Source organism: Rhinopithecus bieti, unplaced genomic scaffold, assembly GCF_001698545.2.
Source record: "Rhinopithecus bieti isolate Rb0 unplaced genomic scaffold, ASM169854v2 scaffold_37987, whole genome shotgun sequence".
Lineage (NCBI taxonomy): Eukaryota > Metazoa > Chordata > Mammalia > Primates > Cercopithecidae > Rhinopithecus > Rhinopithecus bieti.
Window position 1 is genome coordinate 1,326,091 of NW_016815892.1, and position 27,876 is coordinate 1,353,966.

Consider the following 27,876-nt stretch of genomic DNA (forward strand, 5'->3'; position numbering starts at 1 on the left):
CAGCCTAAGTAACTTGGTGTATAAAGGATGGGAACAACATTTGCTTAGCAGAGTTTATTACTGGGTTCCTATAAATTGCTTATAACTGTAAAACAGCCAAAGATTATTTCTAATACAACACGTAAACAAGGTTATAATGTGCACCCATTTTATAAATATGTTTTGGCACCTAACATTCACATTCCTTTTGTTAACCATAACTCAAATTCCCATAGGAAATCCTCTTTCCCCCCAGCCCCCAACCCCCCATTCTCAACCAACATGCTCCATCCAGCTAGGGCTCCAGTGAAGTTCCAAGATAGAGCACGTGACCTGAGGCTAAGGCAGTTATCACAGTTCATTTCCCTTGCCACAGTAATTGGTTCAAGGATGAACACACTGTCTGCTCAGAGCTAATAAGATGCAATGAGAATGCTGGGAATCTTAAAAAAAGATATTAGATTTTTTTTTTCTCATTTGAACATAAGATGTTGAAATTGTTGGAGATGTGGCAGCCATCTTGAGCCACGAAGGAAGAGCCTGCCTGGGAATAAAGCCAATGTGGGGGTGAATGATAAAAGCACATGGTTGTGATGGAGAAATGGCATCTAGTGACATTGTTTGAGCCCCGAAATCAAGCTGCCTCTGAAATCAAACATGGAGATTTTCACTTTAGTGAGCTAAAAGTTACTTTTTTGTTTAATCAAGTGTTAAATGAGATTTTGGTCAGAAGGGTAGTTTGCATATCCCAAAAGCAAAGTGCCCAATTCTGACTAGATGGGTGTAAAATTTAGATCACATGAGTCTGTACAGAATTCCTTCCCATTCTTGGAGCTCTACAAAGCTTTTCCGCTGTCATTCTTCCTGGACTCTGCATTGGCCTCTTATTTTTATTACCTCAAGATCCATATTGTTGGATTCAGAACTCTCCTTTATCTAATGGTTGAGTCCATTATTAGGTAAATGCAGTTAGGCTTACTTGCCTAAACATTAAAACTACTTATATAATTAAAATTTTTCCAAAATGACAAATTTACAACCAGAATATATTTCTTTTCCTCCCATTTAAACAAAGTCTTGCATATAAGTAAAGCAGGCATTCTTTGGAAGAGACATACGTTTTGCTCAAGAAATATAGAACTTTTAATTAATACTATGTTTCTTTATCTTAAAGAAGAGAATGTGTACAGCATATTAGAATTTATTCTCACTTTTGGCTCATAAATTTGCTACATGGAATTTTATAAACTGTATTTTATAAACTATATTGTAATAACCAGGAACAAGTAATATTTTTCATAGACTAGATTATTATTTTCAATTTATCATTCTCCTGTAATAGGATTATACGACCATCTTCTTTCCCATAAGACTTTGTAATGATTCCCAGGAGAATAGGTGGTGTATACAGCCCCATCCCATTGATGTGGATATAGATCTGTTTGCATGGAGACTCCATCTCAAAAAAAAAAAAAAAAAAAAAAAAAAAAAAAAAAAAATCTGTTTGCATGATTTGGCTTGGTTCTTGAGCTTCTGTCATTCGTCCTGAAACAAGGATGATCTGAATAGCCACTGGGTCCAAGGAAATTGAAGAGATACATGGAGGAGATCTCAACTCTGTCCACACCTAAAGCTAAATCTACCTGATATCAGCTGAGCCCAGCAGAATCACAGACTACTTACAGGCCAATGAGTGAAAATAAATGCTTGTTGTGATAAGTCACTAAATTTTGGAGTTTTGTGTTATGCAGAATGATTTTAATTATTGTATCAGTAGCTGACTAATACAACCCAACCCTATTATAAAATAATGCTAAAAATAATGCTTTCTCTTTCAAGTTTAAAGTGTCAGGTAGTCTGTCTCTGATAATTTGTAGTATCTTGAGACTAAAATTTTTTATAATCAAAATTTATTACCTTTGCAATATTGTACTTAGCATGGCAAATTGGAAAGCATTCAAGATATACTAGGAGTCACTAGAACTGGATTCTAATCCTGGTTTGGCCACTATAAGTAATGTGTCATTCACAAGCTGCTTAACCTTTCTGGACGTCTCAGTTATTTATAGAATGAGGGTTCAACTAGATTCTCTACAGCCAAAATGTTATAGTTGTGGTCTTCGAGTTCATGTAATGTGTGTACATAAGAATGAAATAGAATAATTACATTATATGCTAAACGATTTTCAAATATAGGTAAAATAATAATTCAAGGTGTAAGAATTCTGAGAATGTTTTTGTATTCCTGAGTTTCTTAGATAAATGAGATATGTGTATCAGTAAGTTTCTTAGATTTAGTCTGGCTGACTCTTATAAGACTCAGGTCTCACAATTTCAAAAATGTTTGTGAATATTGTAAAATAGAGAAAGTGACCTAAAGAAAAATGTATTGATTACCTAGGCTGTACTCAGTGCACATGTATTAATTAGTCCACTCAGTCTGAATAGCAGAATACCACAAACTAGGTGGTTTCAACATAAGAATTTTATTTTCTCACTGCTCTAGACACTGGAAATTCAAGATCAAGGTGTCAACTGGTTGGTTCCTGGTAAGGGTTCTCTCCTTGGGTTGCAGATGGCTGCCTTCTTGCTGTGTCTTCCTGTGGCCTTTCCTCTGTGTAGTGCAAATAGAGAAAGAGAGATCTCTGGTCTGTTTTTATGAGGACACTAGTCCTATCAGATTAGAGCTCTACCCTATCACCTCATATGACCTTAATTACTTTCTTAAAGGCCTCTCTCCAAATACAGTCATATTGGGATTAGGACATCAAATTTGAATTTTGGTGGGACAAAGTTCAGTTCATAACAACACGTATAATGAAAGGATAATTTAGTGGAAGGAACGCAGATTCTGGCTTCAGATAAGGCAAGGATGAACATCAGATCCTGTTACATAAGGTATCTCTAAATTCTTTCCCATAGAAGAATGACTTATGGGCAAAAATACACAAGAAAATTAGATTTTTATGGACTATGCGTCACCTTTTTGCAAGCAGGCCAACCTTTGGATTTGGAGGTGAAGAACTGCTATGACTTTACCCAATGTTTCAATTCATACTTTATGGAGAAACATGGCCATTTCTCTATACAACCAGGTCCAGACATGCAAGCTCTACATTATACGTCAGATATGACCGACCTTCAGCCCCATCCTATTCCTGCATTCTCACCTGGATCAAAAGCAACACTCCAAGATTCCCTGTACATGCTCAGGTTATCCTACATATAGGACAGCAATATTGGCCCTGACGGAATATGTATGATGTGCTGAACCCTCTCAGCACTTAACCAAACATACACTGTCTGTCTGGAACAAAATTGCTGAACCACCAGTTCAATCACTTGATAGTATTCTTCTACCAATTCCTTCACCTTAAATTTTACAGATTCGCTCAGCTGCTGCCTTTGCACTCAAGTCCTTCCTTCTAGCAGTAATGTAGAAGTACTCAAATTATGATTTTGTAGTCACACAACTGGGAAGCTGCACTTAGACTAAATGAGATGATAGATACAGACACTATGTAGTCATAGACACCTTGAAATTTGCTTCAAGATGATAGCAAACATTTTCGTAAACAAGTGAACTTTCATATTGCAAACAATGCATCAGTGGAAACTTCCTTTTAAGAGAAACAACTTTGAGACACTTTTGGTGTTAGTTTTGTAACCTCAGGTAAATATTTTAGTCTTTTAATGCTTTGATTTCCTTCACAGTAAACTGAAGACGATAATTCGTACTTTGTAAAGCAGTGGTTCTTAAACTTTGACATTAGTTTGAGAAAAATATCTGGAATCCTGACTGAAAATGCAGAGTACTTAGGGTACACCCAGACATACTAAGCAGATGGCCCAAAAGCAGCATTTTAGGAAGCACCCCAAGAATTTATGATGTAAGCATTACTGTACTCTTGTGAAATATGGTAGTAAAAAATTAATTAAATGAGAAACTATCAAGCACTGGTTCCCTTTCCCTTACATGAACAATAATTACTGTAACATTCATTTAAAAAAATTAAATCTGAGATCAAGAGTTGGTGACTAACCTAAGTGCCCATTGACTAATGAGTGGATAAAGAAAATATGGTACGTGGACACAATGGAATATTACTCAGCCATAAAAAAAAAAAAAGAATGAAATACTGTCTTTTGAAGCAGCTTGGATGGAGCTGGAGGCCATTATTCTAAGTGAAGCAAATAAGGAATGGAAAACCAAATATTGTATTTTCTCACTTGTAAGTGGGAGCTAAGCTATGTACACAAGGCACGCAGAGTAATATAATGGGCTTTGGAGACTCCGAAAGAGGAAAGGTGAGAGGGGGGTAAGAGATTAAAAAAAAACTATATTTTGAGTACAAGGTACACTACTTGGGTGATAGTGCACTAAATTTTAGACTCCACCACTATACAATTCATCTATGTAACCAAAAACCACTTGTACCCCAAAAGCTATTTAAATTCAAAATACATTTTAAAATAAAGTTTAGGGGAAAATTTAAAAGGTATGAATTTAAAAGAATATGATAACAACTAATAAAAATGATAATAAGGTATGTTCTTCATTATGCAAAACAAAAGTGTTGGTGGCTACTTTCTTTCTTTCTTTTTTTTTTTTTTTTGGAGAGATGGAGTCTCGTTCTGTCGCCCAGGCTGGAGTGCAGTGGCGTCATCTCAGCTCACTGCAACCTCCCCCTCCCAAGTTCAAGCAATTCTCCTGCCTCAGTCTCCCAAGTAGCTGGGACTACAGGTGCACACCACCATACTCAACTAATTTCTTTTGTATTTTAGAAGAGACGGGGTTTCACTATGTTGCCCAGCTGGTCTCGAACTCCTGAACTCAGGCAATCCACCCACCTCGGGCTCCCAAAGTGCTAGGATTACAGGCGTGAGGGTGGCTACTTTCAAGACACACTTGAACCTCTCGCACCCCCAAAAAACCAAGGTAACAAGTATATATCTAGGTGCAAACAAACTAGTCTAGGAACAGCCTAGACAAGATGCAGGCCAGTTACTGTGCTCTTTTCTAAGAGGCTTCAGCATGATGTCGGAGCCACAGCCCCCTATTGGAGGCTTATTGTACATAAGTGACCATATATTGCAGCGTGTGGCCCTATTACCCTAGCCACAACTGACAAGGCCAGAGAAATTAGCCTGATCTGAAAGTCTGCCAATGTCTCCTAGCCTATAGAGTGAGTGACCCTGTATAACAACCTAATAAGAGAACCCTATACTGGAGGGTAACTTCTTGACCCAACCACATCTTCTCTCCTTGGGAGCTCCAATCTGAGTCATACTTGCATTTGAGAGGAATGCTGAAGCAGTGTTCCATCCATATCCAAGATCCTCAGATTACACAAGCATTTGTGTGTACCCTTCCCTGGAGCTTTTCTTCCCAATGACCAGAAAGCTGGAAGTGCCTAGAAGCTCATGCATCTCCTCAATTAGTCAGTGACTGAGAGGTGTTAGTCTGGGATGAAACTAAAGGACTCTCCATGGTCTTTGCCTGCGATTGCATCGTTGCTTGGCTCGTTAACCTTCTCCCTCCCCCACTGATGTTTCCTGAGAACCCTTAATAACTCACCTTAACAAATCACACAGAAGTTCTGGCTCTGCTTCTGAAGAAACTTATCTAAGACAGATGCACAAAGATTTCATGAGAAGCAGAGAGATATTCAAGAGGGGGCAATCAGTAAGTGACCCAAATATAACTCCGTTCAACTCCAGGATGGCTTAAACCAATGAGTGTTTCTTATTCTCTTGGCAGAATAAGAGCAGTAGGAGCCAGAGGGAAGTCTATGTTAAGAGTCTAGGAGAACACTAGTGAGTGAGTTAGGGGAGGAGAGCCAGTCACAAAGGAAACCAAGGCAGAACACTGGAGAAAGTGTTTGGACAGGGTGTGGGGTAGGGAGCTGCTGAGTGCAGGGAAGATGACAGGTCATGCTGCTGGCTTAGTAGAGTTTTGTTGAGCCACCAGAACTGCTGTATGCAATAAATTCCCGTTTTCTATGATGTATGGCTGTACAGCTGCAATGATATCTGTCTGTTACTCCTCTGTGTATCCTTTTAAATAAACTCCATTACCCAGTGACCCAAATATAACTCTGTTCTTTGAAAACTCAAAGGGCCTAAGAAACCCCCACAATCAGAAGTAGAAATAACACCCCAATCATATGCATGTCCAATGCTTTAGACGTTTAAATTATGTATTAAGTAGGTCCCTTCAGCTCCTTTTAGTTTTGTTTTTATTCTTAAAATTATAATGTGTTTTTCTTTGTTATGACTTCTAGCTAATGCAACTTCCATTCTTTATTGTGTCACTAATTTAATAACCAACAAAATCCCTTCTAATTCCTCAGTAAATGAATTTATTCTGTGTAATTATTAAGTGGAATACATTTCTTCAGTATAAAATTTATTGTAACCAAATTTAAAATTAAACATTTGAGATATCAACAATTTACAACAATAACAAGTAGAGGAATTTTTAAAAATGTGTAATTCTGAAGCTCAACATATTAAGTTCTCTTGTTAAGCCAGAGAGAGTCCCTATTTCAAATTTTCTGTTTTCTTGACACCTATAGGTTGAAATCTTTGTTTTACAGGTTTCTGTTTGGAACTTCACCGACTTATTTTATGGTCAACCACATAAGAAGATAACAATAAATTCTCTTAAAAATATAGTGCAGATACTGATTCTGTGATTGCTTGGATTAAATTTTTAAAAATACGAACACAAATCCATGGGCATAGGTGATGGTATTATATCTGAAGCACTCTAATTGTAGTTAAACTGCATTGAAAGAAAACATTTGCTGAAGTTACCTATTTATTCATCTACTTCTATAAAACTCTCAGGAAAAAGTGGACAGTTTAGTTATACATCAGGAAGGCACACAATGTAATGACATTACAACTAAATAAAACAATTCCGTTTCCATCGGGGGGTGTTTGCTAGCAATTACTTTATCTTAAAAAAATTCTATCTGAATTTCTTAATACATCATTAAAAATTGCTTCATTGCTTCAAAGATACTTTCAGGAAGTACATGATCTAGAATAGATAATCTAGGGGATATGCTAAATTGAACAGTAGAAGAGTTTTTATTTTGCAAGAACGGATTTGCGTGAATTTAATACAGATGACCTCATTTTCTGAGCAACTAGCAAATAAAACTATACATGTTAATGGTTTCCATAACATAGGAGCATACTCTTCCAATAATTATGCTTAAGAATATACAATCAGTAATGGCAATTCTGCCTCATTGAGGATGTGAAAAGACTGTCTTAAATATTAAATAAGTACCTTTAGCCTTACGCATAAAGGAAATGCAAATTAAAACTACCAGTTTGTACCTCATTTGTTGGCAAAAAGCCAACAGTTTGTTAACACACTCAGTTGGTGAGCCCTCAGAAATGGGCTTCTCACACATTGTGGGAATGCAATTGGTACAACTCCTTACTGAGAACAACTTATCTATTGAAATTACAAATGGACATACCTATACCAAATTTTCCTTACGGTAATTCCACTTAGGCAAAATTCCTTCTGCATAAATTTATTAATTACAGCCTTATTTGTAATAGCACAAGACCAGTAAAAGCCCAAACAGCCACTAGTGGTTGAATTAATTATGGTGCATCCTCTCCAGGATGGCTTAAACCAATGAGTGTTTCTTATTCTCTTGGTAAAGGCACTTGGTCAGGCGTCAGTGTACAGGTCGGGTGTGGTGGCTCACGCCTGTAATCTCAGCACTTTGGGAAGCCAAAGTGGACAGATCACCTGAGGTCAGGAGTTCAAGATCAGCCTGGCCAATATGACAAAATCCTTCTCTACTAAAAATACAAAAATTAGCCCGATGTGGTGGTGGGTGCCTGTAATCCCAGCTACTCGGGAGGCTGAGGCGGGAGAATTGCTTGAATCTGGGAAGCAGCGGTTGCAGTGAGCTGAGATCATGTCATTGCACTCCAGCCTGGGAGACAGGCTGAGACTCCGTCCCAAAGTAAAAAACAGGAATTGGCACATGATCTAAGACAGACTAGTCAGAGCCACTGGAAACCAATTTCAGGACTTTTGCTTGTGCTCTCAGGAAAATCAGGCATGCCTAAAGAAATGAAGCTGTAAACTTAGAGCAATATAAAGTCAATATGGTCATGAGAGGTGGTGGTGCCAATATGATCTAAGAGAAAGTGTGCTAAAATAATTTCTGGGAAAATGTTTTTCTTAAAAAAGGAAGACACATGTGATTGGCATCTTCCTGTCTCCTAACCTTCTGCTTCAAGTGCTGATGTGATGTCTGGGACTGCAGCAGCTATCTTACAATAGTGAGGCAATAATCAAGAGTGAAAACCAATACACTAAGTGAACTGAAAGTGTATTACTAGGTTCAATCAGGAAAACAGAGATACTCTAGGTACTTGAGGAATAAAAGGTTTAATCAAGAATGATTACTTACCCTAATGTTGAAAGACCATAGGGAATAAAAATAAGGGAAGTTGTTGCCTGAAGGTCAAGGTCAATGAAGAAGACTTTGAAAACTTTAGCCTGAAGGACTAAAGCAGGGAGCTCTCAGAAGTTCTCTAGGAAACTGCTCCAGTTCTCAATAATCTCCAAAAAGCTCCCCAAAATTGTCTTAGTCAATGACAATTATGTAAGTGGTTCTCACACCAGCCAAAAATATGTGTAAATCTCACATTTGTCCATTCTTTCTTTTCTATCTGAAATCCTGTCTTTTTTGTCGACTGAGCTCCCCTCACTGACAAAGTAACATGGAGTCATATGAGAAAAGAATGTGGGAAAAGTACTCCTCAGCTTCTGCTATGCAATGCAAAGGACAGCATAAAAGGGGGTGAAAATGACATCCAAGAATCCAGCAAAGAGTATAAAGACAGAAAAAGTGGAAAGCTTTGTTGAGCAAGTGACTTCATACCAGCAACCACCTTTCTCTGGATTTCACTTCATGAGAGAAAATAAACTTCTATTTATTTAAGGCATTATCCTTTGGCCCTTTTTGAAATCAAATGCTTGCCTCACTGTTACAATGTCCTTTTATGAAAATCATGAGATAGTGGGCATAGAAATGTGAATTTTCAGAAGTACTAAAATAGAAAATTAATTTGCTATATGTGATCTAGAATCTTAAGACTAGGGTGTGGTGTTGTTTCAATGGTAGCAAATAAAGATAAAATGTGACAGTGCATCTCTGCTCTAGATATTTGCAAATGTCAATTATGTGACAGACTGTGGCAACCCCTAGTGTGGTGTGTCTGGTACAAGCGTAGATGTCATGTTGTTTGTGTTTCTCTAGGAAGAATGAAACCAACTCTCCGACCTGTGTCATTCCTGGGACACATTACAGGCACTTAAATCTTTTCTTGATCACTGTGAGAAATGCTAGGGACTGCAGATCATAATTTTTTTTTTTTTTTTTTGGTCTGATTTGGTGATTCTGTCTGTGCTTTTGAAACCAGACTTTTAGAAAAGGTGGTATACATTCCCTGCCTGCACATCTCTTGCCACTGATCCCTTCTCACCTGCTGCCATCTGGTTTCTGCCCCTATGACTCCACTAAAATTGACCTTGCTAAAGTAATTGGTGAACTCCTGGTTGCCAAAAGAAAGGTACACTTTTCAGCTGTGTCACACTCCCTTTCTCTGTACCTTGTGTTACTTCTGATTTCACTTTATTTCCCTTTCTTCACTGCTGGGACATCACTCTCTCTGCTGGTGCTTTTTTCTCTTTGATTGCTCTATCTTGGGCTTCCTATAGGCACATCAAAATTTGGGAGGTCCTTAGGGCTCTATCCTCAACCCTTCGCTCCTTGTCTATAACTTTGATTCCAGCAAAATTTCACCCATAGCCATGGAGTCCCAAGCCTTTATTCCCAGAAAACCCTTCCTCCTGAGCATCACATCTCTTTAAGGGTCTGTTACCCTTGGGTGTCCTACAGGGACCTAAAACATCACATGTCCGAAGCTGATTTGATCCTCTTCCCTCCAAATCTGTTGCTTGTCCTTTGCTCCGTATTTCTGAGACATCACTTTCCATCCAAATAACCAAACCAGAAACTCCAGATTTGTCCTACACCCTACTTTTATTTTACCCCAATCACCAATTTCTGGACTCTACCCTCTTGATACCTCTCCTATCTGTCCTTTCCTCTCTGGGCCCTACTGTCTGTCCCAGTTTTCGTACCTAATTCTCTTGCTTAAACTTCTGTAAATGCTTCCTTATTTATCTCCTTCTACTCTCACCCTTTCTAGTACATCTTTCATACTACTGTCATTTTTTTTCCTTCCATCAGCCAAGTCTGATCATGTTATTGTTGTTCAAAATGTTTCAATGAGTCCCAGCTGCTTACAGAATATTTAAACTCCTTTACCAGGCAGACAAGTCCTTGATAATCTGGTTCTTAGCTCTCTTTCAGGTTCATCTCCCAATGCACCTTCATTAATATTAAACTTTGTGTATTAATTTGAAGGACTTCCTTGTTCCTTTTTGGAATCCCCTATCCCTCTTCCTGGTGTGTCTTGTGAACTTCTGCTCATCCCTCAAGTTTCAGCTCAAATACTCCCTTCCCCTGGAAGCTGGGCCTCTGATTCCACACCACTCTGCTCATCATGTTGCACGCACAGTGTCTGACTATCTGACTCCTGAGAGATTTGAACTCAGGAGGATGTTACAAGCACCTAGCAGGATTAAGAACCTCAAGTGCAAAGAGGCAAACACATTCAAGCTTCTTGCACAAACTGTAAACCATTTTTCCACGTTGATAGGCTAGAAATTGAGAATTCACAATGCTGCAATTTATTTTTATGGGTTCTCTAGTGGTTCCACAATAGCATATACCTCACAAAAGTAACCTCCGAATTCTCAGGTAGATATGAGATCTCTTACTGGTCTCCTCTCCAAAATGCTTTTCACATTGCAGCCTTAGTAATCTTTTCAAAACACACATCTGATCAACTCTCTCCCTCTATCTCAAATACACCACATGCTGCTTAAAACCCTTTATGGCTTCTCAATATTCTGAAGTTAAAATGAAGCAAAAAACACCTCTTAAAAGGACCTACACTATCTGACCATTCCTTTGACTCCTACTCCACCTTGTCCCACTGTCTGTGTTCCAGCCACTTTTCTGGGTTCCTTGTATGCCTCCCATCCCACTGAGAAGCCTTTGCATGTGTTTCTCTGTCTACATAACGTGTTCCATTATCCTTCTCCTAGTCCATTCATCATCACCCCCAGTGCTGCTTCCTCAGGGTAATGTTTGTCATCCTTCTCATGTAGATCAAATTCCCCACGTGCCTGTCTTCCAGTGTTTGTCACCCTGCATTTTGGTCCTGAACCATGTGATGATTTGGTTAATACCTCCCTTCCTAGGGCTGGCTGGTGAACTCTGTGAGAGTAGGAGCCATGTCTCTCCTGTTCCTAGCTGAATCCCAATGCATCCCAGTTCACTCACAGTGGTTGGCATAAAGGAGTTCAATATATACTTGCTGAATGAATGAGTTAATAAATGAAGATCAAAAATCAAAGGGTTTTCATATTTTTTACCTTTACCACTACCTTGTATTTGCACGTTCCTTAGCAATTTCCTAAAATGCTTTCAGATAAGCTATCTTTTTTAATATTAACAACTGACTTTAACAGCAGAAAGGGCAACCCATGCAGGAGACATGTCCAATGCTACATGACTAGTAAGCAACCATAGACTAGAACTTAGCCTTGAAGACTTAGGCTAGAACTAAGCCTTGTCACTTTTCAGACCAGGCCTATGGCCATTAAACAGCCAAAACAGGAAGCAAAAGAAGATAACGTAGAACTTAATAGGGAATAGATACACAAAGACAATAAAATAGAAATATCCAAACAAATTAAAACACAAATTTTATTTCAGGCTGATAAAACTTGGGTTCAGGGAACACAGACAAAAATCCTTTGCTGTCATTTCAGCATCACCGTTTGGGCTACAAGGAAAAGCATGTCCTCCTTCTCTGTGTAACAGAGGCAGTTAATATTTTATCCTAATTCTCCTTAAAATGTAGATGTTCAATAAATGTCGACTATTAAATTGTTGGTGGGAAAATCTATTTCTGGAAACCTTTTCATTCTTTCCTTAATAAGACTATTTACGGTTTTTTTAAGGAAACAAGACAAAACGTAACCACTTAGCAGGTTAAAAGGGTAGCTGGAGTTGCCTTACTTTCAAAGAGCTACCTCAAAATAACTAGTTCACTTATCTAACATTTTGAAAAGACCTCTATTAATATTGAAACACGATTTGTAGTTTAAAGAGAAAAATCTGAATCACCTAAGAAAATAATTCAGGGCCTTTATAGTTTTACACTAATATGCCCGTTAATATCCAGAGTTACTTACCTAATAAAATGTACAATTAGCTGTGAATTGACATGAACAAGTATTTACTGAGCACCGATTACGCCGAAAGCTCCGTACTTTCCATGGGGTTTATATCAGAGCAATTCAAGTCTCCCCACTACCTCACTTAGTTTAAGCTCATTTTGCCCTCAGTTTATCTGGTAATACTTTATTTTAGCGGATGAGGAGGGACGTGGGGAAAGGAATGGAAGGTATAAAAATACAAGGTAGACGTGCAGAAATTCGTGCACGAGAATCTTCGTTCTGTTATTTAGTAAAGTGAGAACTGGAAACAGCTTAACGTCCGTTAAGTTAGTTTCACTCATTCGACGGAATGTATGCATCCGTTACTGCATTTCTGCATTTTCCCATATTTCCAGTGAACACACAGTTCTTTTGCAATACGGAGTACAAACGACAAAGGGCGACAGAAGGTCGCATTTTGCCTGCCGGAGCTAGGGGCGCGCTTGCCGGCTCCAACCAGTTTCCGGTGTCGGAAAACTTGTCTTCGCTCACATTCTCGGATTCCCGCGGCCGCAGAAGCCGGAGGCGGGACGTGGAGTACAGGGTGCAGGGCAGGCCATATCACTGCCACCGCGGGCTCACTCGCAGCGCCAGGCAAGGAGCGCCGCGGGCGGCAGAGCCCCTCGGCCAGACCCACGCGCCGAGGGCTATGGTAATGCGCCTGCGCGTCCGTCACGTGGTGGGGGCTCCGCGCAAAGCGGGTTAAAAGTCACGACCGCGGAGAGCCCGCGAGCGTCCTGCTGGTCGGTGCGGCGCTCTTAGCCTCCTTTAAGCCGAGTTTGACCGAGGCTGCTCCGTAGTTCCCGCCCCTCGGCCCAGCTCTGCTCCATGAACCTAGCGGAGCCGCCTAGTACCCTTCCTCGCCGACCGCAGAGGCGCGCGAAACCGCGTCTTTCAACTGACAATGAAGCCGTAGCCGCGCAGCTCGGCCGCTCCGGGCGAATGGGCGCGAGGCCGGGAGGGGGAGGGGAAGGGGGAGACGGTTGGGTCGAGCACCGCCCTAGCTCGCGCCCCTATTGGTGGGCGCCGCGGTTCTGGGCCCGCCCCCTAACGGACCTGTCGCTTTGTGACAGGCGGAGGGGCCAGTTCCTGTTGGGCCGGGGGCGGAGTCAGAGGTTGCTTGAGCTCCGCCCGGACTCCAGGGGGCTCCTCCCCTGCTCCTCTCGGCTGGGCGGGCGGCGGGCGAGAGAGGGAATGTCATTGCTTCTTAGAGCCGTGGTGCCGCCTCCGTCTGCTGCTGCTTCTCTGGCGCCCTCGTCCCGTCGGCTTTCGCCGCCGCCGCAGCTGCACTGGGGATACGGATGGCTAGTGGGGCGCAGGGGCCATCTGGGTTGAGAGAGCGGCGTTCGCGGCCGCTGCTGAGGCGGAGACTCCCCGCCGCCGCTTCCTCCACCCCCAGTCCCCCGGCCTCGCGGCGCTGAGGGCGGGAGCGCGCAGAGCTCTTCCCTCCTCCTCCTTTTTCTTCCTCCTCCTCCTCCTCCTCCTCCGGGTCCCCGCCCAGCACCCCTCGCACCAGGCGGCGGCGGCGGCGGCGGAGGAGGAGAGCTAGACCCGCCGCCGGGGCACAACATGGCGGAGCCCTCGGCCCCGGAGAGCAAGCATAAGTCGTCCCTCAACTCGTCCCCGTGGAGTGGCCTCATGGCCCTGGGGAACAGCCGGCACGGGCCCGGGGCCCAGTGCGCGCACAAGGCTGGCGGCGCGGCGCCGCCGAAGCCGGCCCCCGCGGGGCTGTCCGGGGGGCTGTCGCAGCCGGCTGGGTGGCAGTCGCTGCTCTCCTTCACCATCCTCTTCCTGGCCTGGCTTGCTGGCTTCAGCTCCCGCCTCTTCGCCGTCATCCGCTTCGAAAGCATCATCCACGAGTTCGACCCGTGGTAAGTGCCCCGCCGCCCCTCCCCCGCCCGCGGCCCGCGGGAAACCGGGACCCGCTCCTCTGCCCGCCGCGGCTCTCCTCGACTTGGCCCCACGACGCCGCCGAGCCCCTCTCGCGTCCTGGCTGAGGCGGGCGCGGGTCCGGGAGCTCCGGGCGCGCCCCCTGCCCGTGGGCGAAGTTTGCCCTGAGCAGCCTGAGGCGGGGCGTCGGGGTCCGGGAGCGAAACCTTGACCCTCGGCCAGGCTAGTGCGACGACTGCCAGGAGTGTGGGTGAGCCCCTCGCAGCCGGCTTTAGTCGCTGAGTCCGGACCCGCCACGCCAGGAGCCGGCAGGTAGCAGCTCCTCCGCGGACTCTCGGCGGATTCCCCGCCCTCCTCGCCCGCTGCTTTCGCGTTCTTTCATGTTTGCGGGCGCGTTTTTGCTAGTTCAGACGGAATTGGCCAGGGGGCTGCCCTGTTGCCGCCGGAGGTGGGTCCAGATGTGCTGGAACCCCGACTGCTCACCCTTGGCAGTTTTACGCTTTTACTGTTTCTTTTTTTGCTCTCATACGAGAAGGGAAAAGGAGAGTGAGTGGCGTGTTGGAGGGAAGGAAATAATATCCCTGAAAGTGATCTGAAAGCTAGCTACTCTTATTTATTTATCATTAGGTATTTTGAAGAGTGGCTTTTTTCAGAGCTCTTAAGTGCACTCAGCTGCTTACTGTTCCACTCTCGTCTTGGGTTGCTTTTTAGAACAAGATCCTTACTCTCTTAGCTACTGTCACCCTTAGTGTGTTATGCACAACATCTGAAAGCATTACATTAATTCCTTTATTGGTCTGCAGGAAGGTTTGTGGATAAGAGCAAACACTACCACAGTGATGGGAGTCCTAGATTATAATATCGAAGTTGCACATAACCCCACTCTTAACAGCACTAGCTAACTTAGACACTACGTTGGTCTGTGAATTATCTAGATGGGAAGATTGCTTTAACTTTTTTTCGCAACTTGCCCAACTCGAGTTAGGATTTTTTCCCCCTGAGAGTATGCCTTTTAAACTGGTGTATCTTGTTGACCTGTCAGCCTTGAGTTAATCTTACTTCCTCACGGTTAGACCTAATTAAATTTCAGGATATTTGTTTTATCATTTGAAATACAAAGAGAGAGACTCTTTTTTGAGAGTTACTAACTATATAGATAATAAATGTTCGGGGGCGGGGGGTGACTTACCTGTATAGTAATATACCAGATTTAAGTTGTGCTGTTAAGGTGAGAAAAATTGATACTGCAGCATCTATTGAACACCAGAGGGGCCCACTCATGGGCAATTCAATTTAGATCAGTTAATTACTGTGACAATCTTCCATGAAATGTTTTCATTACATTTTAGAAGTTTTGATTTTGTTTTCTAACGCTAGTTTAAAAAAAATAACCTTCTTTTAACGTGCAATCACAGAAGAAAATACATTACTGTGGACTGTTTATGAGCCTAAGAATACTCGTGAAGGCTATTGACACAATATTAGGTGGTCTTATTTTGAAACACTTAGCCAAATTAGATAAAAATGAAATTGGAACCAGAAAATGAAAGCTAGTAATTACTGGACAATATGAAAAGAGAAAGTTCTCTTTTCAGATTAAAATAGCAGAAATGCATGGTTGACCAAACATTTCAGGTAACAAAATTGTGAATATTTCCATAGTAACATTTTTAAAAATGGAAGGCTAGGTACTGTTTAATAGTAACTCTGGGGCTGAAATTAAAGATTGTAGAAAAATTCACAACTAATGATGAGAGTTTTGTCTTTTTTCTTTAAGATTAGAAATCTGCATCAAGTCAGCCAAAGATCCCCACTAAAATTGAGTAATGCAGTAATGAAAAGCCTTATTGGGTTGCTCAACAGATAAAGTGGTTAATTTTTTTATTTTTAATTTTAATTTTAACTTTATTTTAGTGTAGTCAAGAATTAAAAGTTTTCTTTTTCCAGTTTCAACAATATACTTGGAGAGCATAACTCTTTTTCATGCACATGAAAATATGTTTGGCTGGGCGCAGTAGCTCACACCTGTAATCCCAGCACTTCGGGAGGCCAAGGCGAGCGGATCACCTGAGATCAGGAGTTCGAGACCAGCCTGGCCAACATGGTGAAGCCCCCTCTCCCCCCCACTAAAAATACGAAAATTAGCCAGGCGTGGCGCAGGTGCCTGTAATCCCAGCTACTCGGGAGGCTGAGGCAGGAGAATCGATCGAACCCGGGAGGCGGAGGTTGCAGTGAGCCGAGATCGCGCCACTGCACTCCAGCCTGGGCAAGAAAGAGCGAAATTCCGTCTCAAAAAAGAAAATATTTTTGCTTCATTTTTTTTAATATATGAAAACGTATTTCTGACACATTATCATTTAGCTAAATTTGTACCATTTGAAAGTATATATCTCTATTTTAAAGAGCTACCTTAGGTATTCTGCATATAGTTTTAATATTGACATTTATTCTTAATTAAATGTTTATATTCATAATGTTAGATAATCCTGCTTAGTAGTAAGGAGATTTACAGAATAATGGAATGTCCCTATGCCTTACCATGAATGGAGATTTGTCAATATGAATCTAACGTCTAATTCAGGTGACTTAATGAGAGAATCAGGTTTCAGACAAAAAAAAAAAAAGTACCTTGTTTACTTTTTGTTTTTTTTTCTGTCTTTTGAAGATCTCAAGTAGTTAGGCATCTCATTCATTCTTACCTAATTCTTACAGTCATTCTTTCTGAAAAGGTTAAAAGGAGGGGGATGTGTAGATTGCCTGCCATTATTACTTTGGGCTTTTTAAAGCTTTTTTGGGCTTTTAAATATTTAGTTTTCTTCTATAGCTGCTAATAGTCGCAACACTTCAACTGGTCTGTAGGTGAACACTCTAGTGTTTCTAGTTTGGGAGTTGCTCAGATCACCATCATATCATATAGCAATGACCCAGACCTTTAATAATATTTAAATGTTACCCTCAGGCTGTGCGTCCACAAACCAATTTATTCTGGCCTGCTCATACCTTCCCTGACCTCTTTTTCCATATCTCTATCACTGGTTTCATTTCTGAAAGTCGTTTTAAGTGAAGGGTTTACTTTCCCTGTGAGCTATTTCTTTAAATTTTACAGTAGTTCTTAAATTGTGTAAAAGACTCAAGGTAGCTGCTGAAAGTGACTTCTCACCACAGAGTTGTACTTGTTTTTTAAATTTGTCACCCAAGTTATTTTATATATCTTACCAGTTGTCGTGAGGGGTGGTGTGTGATTTATTTATTGAAATACACTGCACTTTAGAATTTAACAACATTTTTGGTAACAATTTGACTTCACTTTAGTAATGCCTCCCTTATCAGCTGAGTTGAACAGATAGGAGGAAGCAGTTTGGAAATATGTTTTCTGTACTTGCCAAACATTTGATTAATCAACCACTTTAACAGTACTTAACTATACCGTTTTATCTGGAGCAAAATGTGTTTTCTACATATTTTTATTGTAACTGATAATACTTTTACTTTATTATAGCCAGATACCTTTTCCTTATCCATTAGCTTGTTAAATTGTGGTAGCCTTTCCCATAGAAGCAATGAAGTTCCCTATGTGAGAGCTGTCTTTTTTTCCTGCCAACGCAGGTTATAAAGTGGGTTCTCCCTAGAGAGAATTCTCTGAGCCTTAGGTTTTGGCTATAGTTAGCAAAAATGCAGCAGATGCCTTTTTGCTGGGCAGAAAGTTGCAATTTAGGGTTGGAGCTTAGAATGCAATTTTTCCAAAGAAACTATGGTATAAATTGGTTAATTAGTATAGATACGTTTTCAAAGGAGTGATAAACCTTTGGAACATAAGCTGTTGTAAATTGGGGACTACTTCCTGTACTTTGAGGTCTCCATGTTTTCCTTCACTTTGCAGATGAAAAAAAGAGGCGGTTGACCTCAGTTCTGAAGAGGACCAATTGGTAGCAAAACCAGTTTTAGAACACAAACGTCCCCAAATCTTAAAAAGTCACTTTGACTGTGGGATCATTAGCATCAGCAGTCCAGCTGCACTTCAGACCAGGTATTACTGTTACTGATTACTGATTTCATTGGCAATTAAATTGTATGAATTTATGGTAAGATTGGTACTACTTCCATTTCGGTTGAGCGTGATGGCTTCCATAGGTAGTAATCATGGATTTCATGAAGTGTAGTCCCTAGGGTAGTTGGGTCTGTCATGAATGCCCTTGGGACTTTTTCTTCCCCTTTTAGGGTTTTCATATCTTAAAGGCTAACTTGGGTAGGACTACATGCCCCTTAACTGCCATGAATAGTTTGCATAAAGACAACGTTGGTTATAAACACTAGAAACTCAATATAAGGATTTACATCATAATCTCTGACCCAGTTGTTAATAAATGTGGGCTAACTTAACTAGCCCTTCTGTACCTAATCAATTTTTGTACTCTCAATAAGTTTGAAAAAATGTTGACATTTATGTTTATTGTTATATCTTAGTATTCATTGTGCACACATGCTCTCAGAAATGAAGGATGGAAAGGTTAGTATTATTCTCAAGTGACCAAATCATGTTTTTCCCCTCAATTAGTTTACTTTTAAAACTTAATGATCTTAGGGAGTGAAAATACTGCAGTTGGCTTATAAAGACCCCACAATTCAACAGACCTATTGCTAAACTATTATAAACATTTACAAATATACAAGAAAGTTGAATTTTATAGTGAACACTCATATACGCTCACCAACTAGATTCTACAATTAATATTTTGCTTTAGCGTATCTTCCTATCATTACTACTTTTAAATCCTGCTTGTAGACAGACATTGGTTACTATGATATGAAGAATACCATCTTTGTTCCCCAATGCCATGATAAAGAGGTTTTATTTCTGCATAGTGTTTGTTTTCTATATTATTTGAACATATGTATATAAATGCTGTTTCAGTATCCTCAGACTGAAGTTAGGATCAGATTCCATCATTCCAGGTTTTGGTTAGCAGCTTACCTGAGTGCATTGTAAATCAGTGCATTAGTTCCACATCTGTTAAATGACTTGATTTTGCTGAATCTGATGTCTCAGAAGAAACTCTGAAGTGGATAGATGGATATTGATGTTGATGTTGGTTTTATTAGGTGTAATTCATGTGAAACTCCTAAATTCCTTGAATTATTAGAAGACTTTTACAGGTCAGCCTGTTGTCTCTGCCATCTTTCATCCAGAGGTAATGGTTTAGCTTTAGTGTGATTGCAAAAGTGGCTTCTGTAAATCCCTGCAATGGGAAAAAAGAAAAACATTTCCAAATAATATAGGACCCACAGATACACTATATTGGCCAAATTAATGCTGTTGAAAGAGGAAAACATGTAAATGGTTAACCTGCTACTCTGTCTTCAACCGTCTATCTACCTGATTTTGGTGGATGCTTTTTGTATTTAAACCAGTAACTCTTCTGAGAAGGCTCCTGTTGTCCTCTTCTTACCTACTTCTGACAAGGAGTAATTTCCGGGAATTTAGAAATTGATAGAAAGTGGTAATACTGTAGGGTTTTTTGTTTGTTTTTAAAGTGGAATATATTAGGAGGTGAGGATTAGTGCTGGGGGAGATAGGATCAGTTGCCCCAGAGGCTCGCATATTTAGGTAAATACACATTAATCTGCATTTGTAGGCTTGCTAGGAAATCTAACCACTATTTAGAATTTTATGTCTTTGGAAAAATGCTTTCATAGTTTCAAATGAAAAACATCTAAACATGTTTTGGAATATAAGGTGTACATGAATTAGTGAATGCCTCTTTGTGTTGTTCAAGATTGTACTGTTACATGTAGACAAACGAATCTCTAAAAAATTGTGACTATTGGCACTGATTGACCACTCTCAACTGTGTCTGTTCTTTTCTTTCTGTGGAACTTAATGTTGCAGGATAACTTTAATGTTTGTTCTAAATGAGGAGATGCTTAGTTTTTACAGTGTTTTACAATCCAGTGACATCTTAGAATTGAGGAGATGAGGTAATGTCTTTTATTTCCGTAGACAGAAGATAATTCAATTCAGTATTTCCCACAAGAATTGAAGGATACAGGTCTGCCTGACTCCAAAGTCTATTCTTACTACACCCTCTGCCTCCAGGGCCAGCTTAACTAAAAGTGTCCTCTGTTTAATTTATGTTTTTTTATCAGGTGCCCCAAATTAAGTCTTAAAATACTGGTCTATCAAAATACCTCTTCACAATCCGGGCTGTAGCTAACTAAGCTTACTAGTTGGATAATAGCTGATTACTTTGATTGTTATGATGGAGCAAAGAGATAAGTTGATGGTTTTAAGACTTTTAACCTTCAATTACTATGGGATTTTCAGAAACTTCGAAGAGAGTAGCTGAATGAATGAGAGGAAAAGATGATCAAATCCAACTGAATATTATTATTTAGATTTATTTTGTCTGTAAAAAGTTCATAATAATGAGATTGGAAGTCTTAAGCCATGCCAGTTAAGGGAATTGGGAGATGGAGAGCTGAACTTTCAGAGTAGACTCAGAATTCTATAACCCACAGGATTTTTAGAGTATATGTTGGCCACCTGTCTATTTTCTAAGAAGCTAAGGAGCAGAAGGATAATACTTTTTCAAAGGTGATACATTTATAGCTTGGCTAGATTCTTTTCCATTTTCTTTGCACCTATGTTTGCTGTAGAAGGGAATATTTTGAAAAGTTGTTTGAAATTGTTACTTCAGAAGATGAGGGGAAGTTACTTTCTACCACTCAGTTTAAATAGACAGTATTGTAAATGTTGACAGTTCAGGCTTAGATATGGAAACAAATAGAGCTTTTGTGTGAAGCTTTACTTATTTGGAATTGATTATTTAAAAAATTATGTGTACTGGTTGTCTGTAATCTCCATAAATTAGCAGTGTAAGTTTTAAAACCTTCTTTTTTACCTTGTTTGCTCATTCCTATTAAAAGGGAAATGTTACTGCATAAAGACATATTTAAAGGAATTTTGTTGATATGAGTAAAGTGTGTTCAAGTATTAATGATTAGTTGATAACCAACTTAATAATATTTTCTTTTGGGGTTTTTTTTTTTTTTCATGCCTTACAGGTTTGTTAGTTACTCTCAAGTAATTAAAGACTTTTCTCCCCAGTATGGTATTCTTTAGTGATATCTAGCAGCCCCTCCAACCTATAAAATCCTTCAAATGAATTGTTTTGAACTTTAAATATTGGTGCTTTGTTTCACTTTGTCCCCCCACCCCTGCAATAGATAGATAATGTTGTAACATATAAGGTATACATATATATGCAAATACTAGTGTTTGAAGGTAAAATTTTGTGTTGTTGCCCACACTGTTAAAAAATATTAATATAAGTGTAGTGTGATTTTTCAAAATTCTAGTATATCCACAGCTTAAATTATTGTTTGTTGCTGACCAAATTTGTCTTAAGGAGAACACAGGCCATAAGGAGTTGGAGAAAAGGATCATAACTGGAAACTCACTTGTGACCACCATGCGCACCACATGTTTATCATTTGATGCCTGTTCTTAAAATACCAGTACCACCTGTAGACTATACCTTGTTTAAGAAGGTTTATTATTATTATTATATTTATTTGTTTGTTTTGATGGAGTCTCGCTCTGTCGCCCAAGCTGGAGTGCAGTGATGCGATCTCGGCTCGCTGCAAGCTCCGCCTCCTGGGTTCACGCCATTCTCATGCCTCAGCCTCCTGAGTAGCTGGGACTACAGGCACCCACCACCGTACCCAGCTAATTTTTGTGTTTCTAGTAGAGACGGGTTTTCATCTTGTTAGCAAGGATGGTCTCAATCTCCTGACATCGTGATCTGCCTGCATCGGCCTCCCAAAGTGCTGAGATTGCAGGCGTGAGCCACCGTGCCCAGCCTGGAAGGTTTATTATTAAAGTAAATTATTATACATCTTATTTATGTAACCCACATCAGAAATGGAGTGAGTACAGAACTGTTGGAAGGCAGCACTCTTGTACAGTTATATTATTTGAAAATAAGTCTTAAATGGTTCTATAAACAAGACCAAAGAAATGAGTTCTGCAAAGGATTTCATTAGGGGAGAAAAGATAATTCAGTTTCAGTTTTTAAAACAATTTTCTTTTATGATGAAGTATGACACATCCTGAAAAATATAAATCTAATGTAAAGTATAATGAACACCCATGTGACTGTTACCCAGATCAAGATCATTGCCACACCTTAGACAACCTGGTGTGTTTCTCAATCTGTTCCACCCCCTGACTTTATAGTGATGACATTCTTCCTTTTTCTCATAGGTGATAAACTCTGTGTGCATTGCTAAACAATACAATTTAGTTTTGCCTATTTTTAAACTTCAGATAAATGGACTTGTGGCTTTTGTGTCTTTTTTTCTTTTTTCTTTTTTTTTTTGGCTGAGCATTTTCTTTAAGATTCATCCTTGTTGGTCAAAGGATTGTTGACAGTATGTAAGTAATAACGTTCAGCAATAATTTGACTAACCAGGTATCTTATTCACCTGATGGGGTTGCCTGTTCTTTTATAGCAGGAGGTGCCTCTAGGAAAGAGAAGGGGAAGGTATTCTTCTCTTCACTTGAGATTTAAAAGAATTATCTTAAGTCTGAACCCTTGAGCTGGAGTCATCCTTGACTAGAGTAACTTTGACAACTTTGTTTTAAGGTACTAATTGTCCAGAGATTTAATTTATCTACAGAAACCAAGAATTTAAGAAAGTTGGTGGGAGAGAAAGAGAGACATCATTGTCTTTCAGGAGACAGATGATAATCAGATAAATGCAAAATGACTAGTTTTAAATGATGACTTTTGTCAACTATTATTTTGAAGTATTGTATATTAAAATTGGCATAAAGGAGGGATTGGTTGTTTGATATTTCTTGAAAGCAAGAAAGAGAATACTGGAAGTGGAGGTCTGAGCTGAGGAATTTAGGAAAACCCTAAGCATGGAGTGTTTGCTGTATTGATATATTTGCAGAGATTGTCAATCCTGATTGGTTTTTAGGTATTTTGTTGTTTATTTGTGTAGATTTAGCAATTTTGCGTATATTGCATTTCTGTCATAGTTAATTATTTATTAAAGAAAAATTTAAATCTAGGACTGTCTTTCTTCACACTTTTTTTAGTCAGCCAGTGTTTCTACAGAATTCAAACTTAATATTTAAACCAAGCGCCTTAGGGTAGGTGTACACACTGTGTCCCATCTTCACAAAATCCCATGTGTACCTGCCAGAGAGTAATATAAATGGGTCAAATTAGGTTCTAGTTGGATGATGGTCCAACTGAGTGATTTAACCTATTTTAACGCCTCTAGTGTATTTCTTATATGAATTCCACAAATGTAGATTTTTTTCTGAGATATATTGACTAAGAAAAATTCCAGGCTGGCTGGGTATGGTGGCTCACGCCTGTAACCCTAGCACTTTGGGAGACTGAGGCAGGTGGGTCACGAGGTCAGGAGTTCAAAACCAGCCTGGCCAACATGGTGAAACCCCCCCAAAAATTAGCCGGGCGCAGTGGCAGTCACCTGTAATCCCAGCTGCTCGAGAGGCTGAGGCAGGAGAATTATTTGAACTCGGGCGGCAGAGGTTGCAGTGAGCCGAGATCACGCCACTGTACTCCAGCCTGGGCAGCAGAGTGAAACTCTGTCTCAAAAAAATAAAAAAAATAAATAAAAAGAGAGAGATAAATTCCAGGCCTACTTCTCTCAGAAATCACAGTTGATCATATGTGTCTTACGTGAGAGGTCTAGGTACAGGTTTTATTAATACAAAACAAACTAAGTTTTACTTAGGAGTGTTGATTTGTCTACTTAGGCCAGAGCCATTTTGAAGATTTTAACACCTGTGTATGTAAAAACACTCAAAGAGACTTACTGTTCTTTGCCAAAGTTGGTAAGGTAGTGGTATGATGATTTAAATTTTGGTGCTCATTTTTCCTCTAATGAATATAATAATAACTTATTACTATTATTGTAGAGAGACAAAAGATTCTTTAGGGCAAGAACATTTTTCTAATCTTTCTAGAATATCCTACACAGTATTAGGAACATAATGAGTGCACAGTGAATAGTAAGACAGATCCTTTAATGATAACCACGTTTTATGTTTTGGTCATAATAGTAATACTACAGTAAGTCTCTGTTGTGCAATACTTTGAAATTTTGGATTTGACTGTAATGTCAGTAAGATCACATGTGCAGTGAACATCATCATCCCACTTTCAATAAACATGTCATATTAATCTTAATAGAAGAAAGAGTTGGTGATGAAGAAAGGAGGTAATGCTTATGGAAGAAGTGGTATATGTGAGCATCATGACAGCCATCAACAATTGGGAGGTGAATGGCTGGATGGATAACTTAGGAAGAACTTTGAGGAAGATTTTAGTTTCCTGAGTATTTCTTCCAAGTACAAGTAACTCTTAGGTCCGTCTCAAGTGTTAACTCACTAGTTAGGGAACATTGAATAAGAGAAGACAAACTAGTTAATATCCAAAAACCATATGAGTTATGAAAGTTTTATTCTTTTCAAATGAGAAATGAAAAAAGACAGATGTCAGCAATAGAAGTAAAATTTGCAAGCTGCCATTTTAATTGAACTTGAGAAATATATTCTGATGCGAAGGAATAGTAAGAATTGAAATTATCATTGCATACATAGGCATTAGTTAGAATATACTAAATTCATGCACATGATGAATTTGGGTGGGGTTGGATTAATGATCCATTTGGTTTCATGGCTCTTGATTTAACTTTATGATTATAGTGAATTAATATACAAATTAAGCAATACTTTAGGAAACCATCACTGCTCTGACTGATCTCATTTAAACTTTCCCATAAGAGGTTAAAGGGATACAAAATGAAAATACTCATTAGGGATGAAATAAGTTGCTTGTCTTCGTTAAAGTGTCTTTACAATGGAAATAGCTTTGTTTTTGTCTAATTACTGGAGAGGATCATTGAATATTGTAGATATTGTGAGTTAAGTAAACCAGATATAAAGTCTTTATTTTTCTTTTATTATGAATTGAATCCTGACAAAATGGTCAGCTCTTTAGTGATAGAATCATTCCATGTAATAATAGCAATATTCCTGTGAATCCTAAAACAGTATGCTGTAATGATCTCACTAGATGTTTTGCTTTTAAAATGTGTGCTTTTTTAAAACGAATCTTCGTCCATCAGTGTGCCTTTTAAAAAATCTATTACAGTGAGCAGGGTTTGTTGACTACATTGAAACTTAAAGCATTGCCTGTGATCCACTGGGCGCGGTGGCTCATGCCTGTGATTCCAGCACTTTGGGAGGCCAAGGTAGGCGGATCATGAGGTCAGGAGCTAGTTGCATACCAGCCTGGCCAAAACAGTGAAATCCCATCTCTACTAAAAATACAAAAATTAGCTGGGCTGAGGCAGGAGAATTGCTTAAACCCAGGAGGCAGAGGTTGCAGTGAGCCGAGATTGCACCACTGCACTCCAGCGTGGGTGAGAGAGCAAGATTCCATCTCGGGGAGGAGGGGGGAACGTTGCATATGCTCTTAATTTTTAAAATATAATAACCTTGTTCCATAGAAGTTTAATTTCAATCCCAAGATTATTTTTACTCTAGACCATCGCTAAAGAAGGCTTTTATTTTAATATGCTAAGCAGCTTTCTGGCATTTGAAGGAACAGGATAATGAAACTGTGAAGTAGATGAAATGAATCTAATCTTAAAACTGTAAAGGCCAGTCATAAGTCATGAGTTTGAGGAGCAACTAAAATCTTTTTAAATGAAGTTTTTTTTTCTAAAGTTGTTAAAATAAGTCACTTCATTAGAAAGGAAAATCTTTTCACGTGTTTAAATACTTTATTTTGGTTGTTAAAATAATGTACTGCATTTAAATGAAGTGTCAAATATAAACAGCTGTTGTATGAAAGGTTTTCCTTTTGAAATCATTCTGGACATTTAAAAAGTGTGTAACATTAAGTGATATAACTGTGTAAGAATCACAACATAATACAAAGTTATAAATACATTTTTAAATAAATTGAAGTATATTTAACATATAACTTGCATATAAAATGGGCTGTCATATTCTATATATAGTTATAAAACTTAATGATAAATACTTGTGAACCTCCTAGCCAACTACAGAACCAGAACATTACCAATTTTATGTCTGGCTGTGTTTCTTCTCTAGCCTGTCCCCTTAGTTTCCCTCTTAGCACTCGGCAACATTATCCTGAATTTTGTTTAACATGTCCATTGCCATATTTTAATAAAACTCTCATATGTATATATCTGTAAACCAAGCTTGTCTACCGTGCAGCCCAGGGTGGCTTTGAATGAGGCTCAACACAAATTTGTAAACTTCCTTAAAACATTAGGAGTTTGTGAGTTTTTTTATTGTTTGTTTGTTTTCTTTTTAAGCTCATCAGCTATTGTGAGTGTATTTTATGTGTGGCCTAAGACAATTATTCTTCCACTGTGGTCCACGGAAGCCAAAAGATTGGACGCCCCTGCTGTAAACAATATATTGCTAGTTTTTTATTTATTTGGAGCTTAAAAAATGGTATTAGCTTATTTATCCTCCTCTCTGACTTTCATTTATATATCTGGTAGTTGACAGATGTTTGAATATCCAGTTTTTTTCTATTATGAAACATGCTACTATGAACATTAAAACTGTTTTCTGATGCATATGTGTGGGTGTTTGCTGGGGTATATACCTGTGTGTGGGATTTTGTCAAAATATGCTTCAGTTATTTATGAAAATATACCACTCCAAAACTTAATGACAAAACAGCATTTTATTATTTCACAATTTTGTGGGTTGAGTGGGATGTCCTTCAGCTTCATGTGTCAACTGAGGTGCTGAGATGATTGTAGTCACCTGGAGGCTCAGTAGGCTGTAGAGCTGGGACTAGAATGTTTGGGATGCCTGGACAGCTGAGAGTCATCTGGAGTCTTGCTCCATTGGGATCTCAGCTGGGGCTTTTGACTCCTCTGTGTGACTGCTTAGTCTGCCTCAGCATTGCAGCGGGGTTCTGAGAAAGAACATTTCAAAGAGGGAGGAAGCTGTCAGGTCAGCTAAGGGTTAAGCTTGAAATAGACACAAGTAACTTCAGTGATATTTTGTTGTTCTCAAAATACACACAGACTTAGCTCAATGTTGAGAGGAGATGCATATACAGGTAGGGGCAGAATTGTTTAGGGTCGTCTTTGGAAACACTGCAATGTATTTATCATTTTTATCTCCTGTAAAATATCTGTTCATGTGTCTCCCAAAGTTTTAAATTGGGTTGTTTAGTCTCACTAATTTAGTAGGAGGTTTTATGTATATGTATTTTGCATCCTAAGTCTGGGTTAAATTTGTTGCAGGTATCTTATTCCAGTTTGTGGCTAACTGGTCCTTAAAGCAATCCTATTAGATATTTTATTGCCCCAGTTTTACAGATGAGAAGAGAGAGTACTGCTTAGTATGTTAAAAGGATAGGCCTTGAAGTCAGCCTCCAGGGTGACATTTTTGTTACAAAGAATAGCATTTGCAAAGGTGGGCAATTATGAATCAGCATGATGCTTTGCTCAACCTACCTGTTATACCCCTTTCCCTCCAAATAATTGAGGCTTGGAAGAATTTA

At 39.4% G+C, this 27,876-nt stretch overlaps 1 protein-coding gene across 2 annotated transcripts in view; it reads left to right on the forward strand.

The window, feature by feature from the left end:
* Positions 1-13,209: 13,209 nt before the first annotated feature.
* The window catches only part of STT3B (STT3 oligosaccharyltransferase complex catalytic subunit B), a 109,944-nt gene continuing 95,277 nt past the window's right edge, over positions 13,210-27,876 (forward strand). The window contains exon 1 of one of the 2 annotated variants that reach the window (XM_017854112.1): positions 13,210-14,253. In XM_017854112.1, the coding sequence (XP_017709601.1) occupies positions 13,952-14,253 (302 nt within the window). In that variant the 5' untranslated portion in view covers positions 13,210-13,951. Of the gene's footprint in view, positions 14,254-18,231; positions 18,300-27,876 lie in introns of those variants that run through there. The other variant, XM_017854113.1, reaches the window with a different exon arrangement.